We start from the raw sequence: 10,560 nt of genomic DNA, 5'->3' as shown, positions 1-10,560 counted from the left end.
TGACAAAATCCGTCAAGGCCCAGTTAGTGGGTTAAATATTTCAAGGTCAATTCGTAAATTAAAGTTCACTTTTCTGTAACAAAAATAAGAGTACATTCTATTTTGTATATCAAATAAGTAAACACTACATGCTCAAGGTTAAGATTTTCAGAGATTGGTAAAGTAGAAACTCCTGGGAGAACTTCTTGCAAACACAAATTCAGTTTTATGAAACCCGAAAAGAAAGCATATTTACCTCAATCTGGTTTCTGTTAACTCTTTTTAATGTCATTAAAGTATCTAGTTTATAATTATTCTCCAGCCTTCTTTATCTTTATGATTATGAATGTCAGCTCAGTGATTTATACTCTCAAAGCACTTGATCAATACCTCAGAATGTATTATTCCTCATGGAACTTAAAGTTCTATGTTTGGAAGATGTTTGATGTTTGCATCATAAAACAACAAATAAAATGGCACAAATAAATCGGTAATTGCACACTGTAATGAAAAATGCTTGGACGGGTAAATATGAACACATAATACAAGGTCAGAGAAAAATAGGGTAAAACTTGTAACAGTTTAAATAAGCACGGATAAATTATAAAGCATAATGCAAAAGTCACAGGACTTTCTCATATACTTAAAAAAAGTTCACCAAAGCAAAACACTGACTCTTCAAAGCAATGTTGCCCTCCTGCTAGCTTGCACTGCCTTTCCGGCCAGCCTCTTTTGAACTCATTCCCCCAGCACAGGGAAACTTCGGAGAGAACGGCACTTTGTTGGAAATCTTTGAGAGGTACGGATGTAACTAACCTCTACGAGCTTCTAATTTACTCCGGTGATTTTAGGAGGAAATAGGTGAGAATGCCGCTAGTATTGTCCAAAGTGCGTAAAAAATGTACAGTAACATTAGTCCGTGCTCGGGGTCATCTCAATGTACGAAGCAGGGAAACTCCTTATCTTAGTTCTCAAATCTCCTTTAAAACCAGGAATTGGAGTAATCACCGGAACATTAAGCAGCACTCAAATCCGCGCATGCTCTGTTGATGGAGCAGCGCCCCTCCTCTCCCAGTCGGAAGTCTCCGTTTGTTTATTAAGTTACGACAGTCGTAAACAGACTTAGTGACGGCTTTCTCACTTTACGACGACAGCAACTATGGCTGCTGCCTCCGGTAGATTTGAAAGTGCGAGGAGCATTGAAGAGCGTAAAGAGCAAAGTCGGATTGCCAGGGCTGAGGTGTTGCGCCAGGTATCTCCCTTTTGGGGCTTTTGGTGCTGTTTAGAATTGTGAGAGTGGAAGGTTCCTGGGAGCTAGGCCTCTGGCTCTCCTCCCCACCCCCGCACCCCCTTCACTCATCCCGTCAGTATCTCACCTGTACCTGGGTGAGGGGGTCTCCCTTTGGGATGCCTATAAACTCTGGGGTATCTCCTGCCTCCTAGGTGCTCAGGCAGACTCCAGTTGTTCATCCTCTTTTTCAGGAAGACCTGTTTCTTTCCTCTGAGTTTCTTTCAAATCCTCCATTCTTGACATTTCTACACCTGATCATTTGGGCTGCGCACTTTCCAGGGACGCCGCCACTGATAACGACTCTCTCAGCGTATTTCACAGCCTCAGTCCTCGCTTGTTATGTATTTGAAATGAGATTTTACGTTTTAAGTAACTCATGTAAGGCTCATAGGGGTAGACTGTTTGAACGTTTTATTCTCCTGTTTTACTATTGGTATCAATTTCAGGCTTGTTGTAAACTCTTACTGATCCAAATAAGGACTGACACAAGAGACCCAGGAAATATAGCCCCTCGAAAAAGGTTGCGAACCATTGTATTTCTCATTAGAATTGAGATACATAGAGGTAACTTATAAAAATGGAGGAAGAAAACTGTACTGAATTATTTGACAAGATGTAAGGAGTGTGGCCACGAAGGAGAAAAGTTTTAACTGGAGAGCAACATATGATATAACAAGTGAGGGTTTTTGTTTTTGTTTGTTTGGAGATGGAACAGTTTAAAACGAGTTTAAATGAAAATTAAAAGGAGCTGGTAGAGGAAACAGGAAGGAGAAGGCATAAGGACTACAGCTAGATTTAAAGGGAAAGAGTGGGTGGTCACTCTTGGATAGGTGAAAGGTTCGTATTGATACCTGATTTCAGCATATTTAATATATATGTATAAGAAATATTCTTCATCCTTGTCTCTTTGTTAATTTAGGTATTTTTTGGAGGATGTAGGGTTTGTAAGCTGTGATAAATTTTATATAGAGCTATGCATGGAGTTTGAGAGGAACCAAGCCCAACTTTGGAGTTTGGGGAGAGAATGAAAGGGCAGAACAACCTCCTAGGAAGAACTTAGTTTGACTGTTGTTGAAGGATGAATAAAAATTAGCAGTATGATCATTTGTTTTTAGAAAGATGATTCTTTCTGAAGCATTTTGGGGGCGTGAGTAGAGGAGTATGGGAGTTGCAGATCGAAAGTGTGCAGGTCAGTCTCCTGACAGTTACAAAAGTCTCAGGCAGTAGCAGTGGGATAGTGAAGGGAAAAGAGATTCAAGTCATATTTGAGTAGGGAACTTAGGGAGAAGAGGGGGTCTAGATTAGGTCCCAGATTCTGCCCTTGATTGGAGGCTGAATTCACTACAGACTGGTAATGTGATTGGTAGTGTGGAAGGAGAGATTTTTAGTTTTAAATCTTTACACTGTGGTAGAAGCAAATTCCTGGCAAGCGACAGACAATTCATTCATAAGCCATGTATGAAAGTGGAAGTTTTTGTTTTACTTTTTTGTGAAAAACAGTTGGATCAATTGTTAATTTTTCTTTTTTTCATTGTTTTAGGCTCAAGCCAATTTTGAAAAAGAAGAAAGGCGTAAAGAACTTAAACGACTTCGAGGTGAGGACACATGGATGCTACCTGATGTGAATGAGCGAATTGAACAGATTTCACAGGTGAATACTAACACGTTTACTTGATGTGAGCATGTTTGTCTTTCTTTGCACTTATTCAAGTTAGTATTGGAGGGGCAACTTTATCGACTATCTTCAAAAGTTACAGAATAAATATTGCATAGTTGGCATTATTGAATAGTTTTTATCTCTGGCAGAAATAATATATTTTAATATTTTGGGCATTAGGACATTGAAAGATTTTGTTACTTGAGTTGGCCAGTAGAAAGCTTAGCTTCAAATTTCTGGCCCACTTGTAGCAAGATTATGTAGCTAAAAAATTATGCATTTTAAACTTAGTCTTTTTTTTTAGTTTCAATCCTTGTTTTGTCTTCCTGCAACTTATGCTGTCTTGTTATATTTTATATGGATAGTAACCTTCTGTAAATTCTTTTGGGGCCATAGAAAGATAAAGAGATATACATATATGTATGTATGCATGTTTGTGTATATATATGTGTTTATTTGATAATATCTGTCTGTCAAATGTATCTACTAAATAAATTAAAACCAAAACTTCCCTCATATTTTTTGATAAGAAATCTCAGCTATATGACTTATTAGCAGTGCATATATTGCAAAAGCATGTTAAAGTTTCTTAGAAGATTTTATTTAGTTAGTTATATTTCTTTTCTCATTTCATGACAGATTTAAAGTGTTCTGGAACATAGATCTTTTCTCCCTCAAAATATTTCCTTTTAAAGTAAGCTAAAACTAAATTCCTTTCTTACTCTTCAAAATGATTATTTATAGGAACACTCTGTGAAGAAAAAGAAGAAAAAAGACAAGCACTCAAAAAAAGTAAAGAAAGAGAAGAAAAAAAAGAGCAAGAAACAATATAGAAAAACAATGAGTCAACTGATAGTTCATCAGTAAGTATGTACTAAAACTGACTAAAACAGCTACTTGAGGAAAATTGTATTTGAAGGAATAATGTATGGGAACTTAATATTTTTTAAGTTCTCATATATTTTACTTTTTAGGATATGAAAATACCTTGGAGACATCTACTTGGAGATGTTCAAGAAATATTGGAAACAAAGATCTTAGGTTACAGAGAAAAGTAAGAGGATGGAGATATGATTTGGGAATCATTGCTCGTTGAAGCCAGTAGAATGGATGAATTGCCTAGGGAAACTGAAAGGAAAGAAGAAGCTCCAACACTGAGGAGCCAGACCGGAAGTAAACGACATTGAGTAGAAGTAGTTGGAAAATTAGAAGGAGAAACAGTGAAACTGTAAAAATAAGGGAGAAGAGTTCCAAGACATTTGAGAGTCTGTTACCTCTGTTTGTTTTTTCATAGAAAAACAAATTTTAAGCCTTTAAAATAGGATGTGTTTATATATTTATCTTTGGGGCCAAAAGAAAGAGAATGCTGGGTCTGATGTGTCTCTAGCCAGTTGTGCGATGAGAGGACTCACAGAGGAAAGGAAAGCAGGCAAACCCTTCATGCTTATTTTCAGGAAGAAAGAAGTGTATTGTGCTTAGAGACTGAGGAGCTAGAAATGTTTAGGGATAATTGGTCTCCTAGGCATGATCTTTAGAGGGTTATACTCTCAGTTGAATCACTGTATTCTAAATAGTCCTCTTATAGTTTCAGAAACTAATTTTTTAACATTATACCCCAAGATGATAATTGGCTCATGAAAACCTATCTTATACAGTATATTAATTTATAGTGAGGTATGCGACTGGATAGTTTCGTTGAGTAGCCAGCATATTTTGTAATGGTAGGAATATTTATATTATATAGAAAAGAAGTTTTGTTTGAATATAACCCAGGACAAAGGGAGTTAGAAAATCTTAAAGTGAAGAGAAGATAGAGGCACTGTTTCCACAATTGTGGGTTTGGGTTGCTGACCACATTGAGAATCTGATAAAAGTAAGTGATCCTTTCTCAAAAAAGAAATTTATGTACAAAGTTGTTTATTTCAGTTGGGTTCATAAAATTCCCTGGAGTTTATGCAGGGATCACAGGTTGAAATCTCCATCCCATGGGTATAGGTCTGCCAGGCTGACTAAATATTTATGTCATTTGATTAAGGGCACTTGCTTCCCCTTATCAGAGACACATTGTCCTGTTCTTTTTCTTTGTTCTGTCCTGGAAATATGCATAAGTCTTTTTGTTGCAACATGTAGTGTGTACGTATATACATTCCTATAAGTTGTATAACATATTCCTTAGAGAGAATAGTTTGAATGAATGCTCAGTGCCCACATCATGTTGAAGTGGATTGAAGAAGGAAAGAGAAGGCTTACGCTGACATTGAAGGGAAGGAAAGACAGAGGGATAGCTAGAGGAGTCAGGGTGGTTGGGAGGTCTTTTTGAGAAAATGTTTTTAGAGAAAGAGGGGTAAATAGTTTTGAGGAGAATGGTAAGTTTGGATTAGCAAGGTCTTAGGGGAATGAGTAAGCTTTGATCAGGAGTAGGAGCACTTTCTGAGCTACGAGGGAGTTGTAAAGATGTGTACAAATACAGATAAATAAGGAGGAGATATGGGGGGAAGGGGAGCAGATTAACGTTGGTGTTTGTGCTTGTTCTCTGTTTCCTTTGTGAAGTAAAAGGTAATATCTGACAAGATAATTTGGGGGTATAAGTAGGATAAAGAATTGAGGAAATAGTGTAGTTTTAAAACAGCTTTGCTTGGGTAATAAAAGAGAAGCAAATGAATTGCTGAGAACATTGAAGAACTATGTGAAGCTGGAAAGCATATCTTGACTTTGTCAAAGTCTCTTTATTTTTTTCTTTTTCTTTTTGGTGAGGAAGATTGGCCCTGAGCTATTACCTGTTGCCAATCCTCCTCTTTTTGCTTAAGGAATAGTGGCCCTGAGCTAATATCTGTGCCCATCTTTCTCTATTTTGTATGTGGGTCGCTGCCACAACATGGTTTGATGAGTGGTGTGGGTCCATGCCCAGGATCCAAACCCACAAACCTGGGCTGCCAAAGCAGAGAGTGCCAAACTTAACCACTGTGCCACTGGGCTGACCCCAAGGTCTCATCATTTTTTTCTTTTAACTTTTAAAATCAACTTTACTGAAGTATAAGTTACATATAAAAAGTGCTCCTATTTTAAGTGTACTATTTGGTGAATACTGTACTTCTGTTTAACCCTATCAGTTAAGATATAGAACATTTGTGGGGCTGGCCTGGTGGCACAGCGGTTAAGTTTGCAGGTTCTGCTGCTTGGCGGCCCGGGGTTTGCCAGTTCCGATCTCGGGTGCAGACATGGCACTGCTTGACAAAAGCCATGCTGTGGTAGGCGTCCCACGTATAAAGTAGAGGAAGATGGGCATGGATGTTAGCTCAGGGCCAGTCTTCCTCGGCAAAAAGAGGAGGATTGGCAGCAGTTAGCTCAGGGCTAATCTTCCTCAAAAAAAAAAAAGATACTGCGTTCCTCATAAATTTCCTCATGACCCTTTGCACGTCAATCCTTCCTCTCTCAGCCTCCTCCCCCGCCCTGGGATTGGGCAACCATGGATCTGCTTTAGCATTCTGTAGATTAGTTTTTCCTTCTTCTAGAATTTCATATAAGTTGATTTATGTAATAAGATCTTTTTTGTGACCGGCTTCTTTGCCTCAACATAATGTTTTTGCAACCCATTCATGTTGTTGGATGTATCATTAGTTTCTTCCTTTTTATTGCTATATTCCAGTGTACAAATATACCACAATTTGCTTATCTGTTTATATGTTGAAAGTCATTTGGGTTGTTTTGAGTTTGGGGCTATTGTGAGTAAAGCTACTGTGAACATTGGTGTACATCTTTTTGTGGACGTGTTTTTTTTCTCTTGGAAATATGCCATTGTTTTCCAAAGTGATTGGACCATTTAACTCTCCTACCAGTAGGGTATGAGAGTTCTGATTATTGCACATCCTTGCTAGCACATGCTATTGTCAGTCTTTGTAATTTTTAGTCATGTTACTGTATGTGTATTACTATCTCATATGATAGTTCCCTGAAGACCAGTGATGTGAGTATCATTTCAAGTCTTTACTGGCCAGTCAGTGTTTTGTGAAGTCCAATTTATCAATTATTTTCTTTTTTCATTATTTTTTTCAGTTAATGCTTTTGCTATCTTAATCTTTTGCACATCTCAGGTTGTGAAGATTTTCTCCTATTTTTTTTTCTAGAAATTTTATAGATTTGGCTTTTTTGTTTATCACTGATCCATTTTCAGTTAATTGTTGTTTATGGTGTGTAGTGTCAAAGTTAATTTTTTTTCTGTATGGATTTCCGTTGTTTTCTGGCATCATTTGTTGAAAAGGCTGACCTTTCTCTGTAGAATTACCTACGTTCCTTTGTTGAAAATCAGTTGAGCATATATTTGTGAGTTAATTTCTAGACTCTGTGTTCTGTTCCATTGAGCTACAGGTCTTTCCTTGGCTAGTAAACACAGTCTTAATTACTGCAGCTTGAGGGTAAGTCTAGGAACCAGGTGGGGTAAGTTCTATGATTTTGTTCTTGTTTGAAAATTGTTTTGGTTACTCTAAGTTCTTTGCATTTTTAAAATCAGCCTATGACTTTTAGCAAAAATGTCTGCTGATATTTTGATCGGAACGTTTTTGCAGCAATAGATCAATTTTGGGAGAATTAATATCTTAAAATAGCAAGTCTTCCAACCAGTCATTTACATGGTATGTCTCTCCATCTATTTAAGTTGTTAATTTCATTCACAGTGTTCTACAATTTCTGGTGTAGCGGTCTTACATAGTTTTGGTTATATTTTTTAAGATTTTCTGTTCTTGGGGTGCTATTGGAAATGGAGTCTTTTTTTTAAAAAATAAATTTCATATTTTTTGTGTTTGCAGCTAGTATATAAATTTACAACTGATTTTTGTATATTTACCTTATATTTTGTCACCTTGTTAAATTCAGAAGTAGTGTTAGCTTTTTTTTGTTGATTTCTTAGTACATGATTATGTCACGTATGAATAAAGACATTTTTACTTTTTTTTTCTAGTCTATGACTTTTATTTCATTTGTTAATTTTTTGTTGTCTTATTTCACTAGCTAGGACTCCAATATAGTGTTTGAATAGAAGTGGTAAGAGTAAATATCCTTGCCTTGTTCCTTATCTTAGGTGGAAAGCATGTAGTCTCTCACCTTTAAGCATGATGTTGGCTGTGGTTTTTGATGTATGCCCTTTCAGACTGAGGAAATTCTGTTTTGCTTTTCTGAGAGTTGGTATCTTGAATGAACACTGCATTTTATCAGATTTTTCATCTGTTAATATGGTCATGTGATTTTTCTCATTCTGTTAATATGGATAATTACATTGGTTGATTTTCCAATGTTACACCAATGGGCATTCATAGGAGAAACCCCATTTGGTCAGTTGTTTATTATTTATGTATTTATGAAAAATTTTATTATATATACATTTTATAGTATATATATTTTTCTCGTTTTGATTTGTTCACAATTTGTTGAGATTTTTGCATCTGTGTTTGTTAGGTTTTGATATAAGGGTAATGCTGGCCTTATGTATGAATGTATGAATAAAATATTCCCTCTTCTGTATGCTGAAAGAGTTTGTGCAAGATTCTGAGATTTCTTTCTTAAATATTTGTTGAAATATACCAGTGAAACCATTTGGGCCCGGAGTTTTTTTCTTGGGATGCTTTTTAAGCACAAATTTAATTCCTTTAATATCTATATCAAATATTTTCTATTTATTCCTGTTAGTTTTGTTAATTTAGATTTACAAGGAATTTATTTCATCTAAATTGTTGAATTTATTGTCATAAAGTTGTTCGTAATAGTCCCTTATTGTCCTTTTAATGTTTGTAGAATCTGTAGTTATGTGTTCTCTTTTATTCCTGATTTTGGCAATTTCTATTTTCTCTTTGTTTTCTTGGTCACTATAGTTTGAGATTTATCAATTTTATTAATCTTTTCAGAGAATTCCCTTTTGGTTTCATTGGTTTTCTGTTTGTGCATTTTCTGTTTCATCGATTCCACTTCTTATTATTTCTTTCCTAATACTTATTTTGTGTTTAATTTGCTCTTCTTTTTCTGGCTTCCTAAGGTGAATGCCTAGGTCATTGATTCTTTCTTCTTTTCTAATGAATATTTAATCTAAAATTTTCCTCTTAGCACTGTTGAATCTCCATCTAATTTTGTGTTATATTTTCATTGCCATCCTTTTCAAAATATTTCCTAATTGATTTTATTTTTTTTACTTATTGATTATATGTTTTAAAATTTCCAGATATTTGTGGATTGTACTAGTTTTTTTTTCTTATTCACTTTGAATTTAATTCTGTTATTCTCATAAAACATACTGTGTATAATTTCAGTTTTGTGGGGTTTTTTTTGAGGAAAATTAGCCCTGAGCTAACATCTGCTGCCAATCCTCCTCTTTTTGCTGAGGAAGACTGGCCCTGAGCTAACATCTGTGCCCATTTTCCTCTGTTTTATGTGAGACGCCTTCCACAGCATGGCTTGACAAGCAGTGCCATGTCCGCATCTGGGCTCTGAACTGGTGAACCCTGGGCCGCTGAAGTGGAACGTGTGCACTTATCCTCTGTGCCACAGGGCTGGGCCCTATAATTTCAGTTTTAAAAAAAATTATTGAGACTTATTTTAGGGCCTATCCAGCCTATGATCCATCTTGGTGAAAATTCTGTGTATATTTGAAATGAATGTGTGTTCAGGTGTTAGGTGTTGTGTTCTATAAATGTCACTTGGGGAAAGTTGATTAATAGTGTTAAGTATTCTATATTCTTGTTGACTTTCTCTTTTCCTCTTTTATCAGTTACTGAGAGGGCAGCATTGAAATCTCTGACTATAATTGTGGATTTGTCTATTTCTCCTTTCAGTTTCGTCAGTTGTTGCCTTATGTATTTTGAAGCTTTATTAGGTGTATATGCATTTTGGATTGTTATATCTCTTTGATGAATTGACCATTATATTATTATGAAATGTTCCTCTTTATCTCTGGTAGTATCCTTATTTAAGATCTATGTTGTCTCATATTAATAAAGCCTCTTCAGTTTTCTTATTTGTGTTTTCATGGAATATCTTTTTTTATTCTTTTAGTTTTAATGTATCTGTTTCTTTTATATTGAAAGTGTATTTCTTGTAGATGGTATATATTTGGGTCTTGCTTTTTAATCCAGCCTTTCCATTTCTACCTTTTTAATTAGAGTTTCTGCGCTATCTATCTAATATGGCAGTCATATGTGGCTTTTAAAATTTTAATTAAAATTCATTAAAATTATATCAGGTTGAACATTCACTTCTTCAGTCTCACTAGCCAAATTTTATGTGCTCAGTAGTTACGTATGGCTAGGTTAGTGGCTACTGTATTGGACAGTGTAGGTGTAGAAATCCAATTCTGTTGGCTAACACTGGTTTAGATTATGTTTAATGTAATTATTGATGTAGTTGAGTTTAAGTGTGCCATCTCACTATTCCCTTTTTGTTTGTCCCATTTTTTTCTTTATTCCCTTTTCTCCTTTTTTTCCTGCCTTCTTTTGGCTTAATTGAGGATTTTTTTAGCATTCCATTTCATCTCCACTATAGGCTTACTAGTTGTACCTCATTTTTTAAAAAATGACTGCTTTAGATTTCATGCATCTTTTAATGTACCATGGTCTACCTTCAGATAATATCATTTCACATTTATAATGAGAAC

At 35.6% G+C, this 10,560-nt stretch overlaps 1 protein-coding gene across 1 annotated transcript in view; it reads left to right on the top strand.

Annotated features, from left to right (window-relative positions):
* The first annotated feature begins 1,089 nt into the window (after positions 1-1,089).
* Positions 1,090-10,560, top strand: part of CWF19L2 (CWF19 like cell cycle control factor 2) — a 114,998-nt gene continuing 105,527 nt past the window's right edge. Inside the window, 4 exon segments of the mRNA XM_070623054.1 lie at positions 1,090-1,231; positions 2,811-2,921; positions 3,672-3,756; positions 3,759-3,790. Coding sequence (XP_070479155.1) covers positions 1,139-1,231; positions 2,811-2,921; positions 3,672-3,756; positions 3,759-3,790 — 321 coding nt within the window. The 5' untranslated portion in view covers positions 1,090-1,138.

This window comes from Equus przewalskii, chromosome 6 (genome assembly GCF_037783145.1).
Source record: "Equus przewalskii isolate Varuska chromosome 6, EquPr2, whole genome shotgun sequence".
In the NCBI taxonomy this organism is placed as follows: domain Eukaryota; kingdom Metazoa; phylum Chordata; class Mammalia; order Perissodactyla; family Equidae; genus Equus; species Equus przewalskii.
This window is presented reverse-complemented; position numbering and strand designations above follow the sequence as displayed.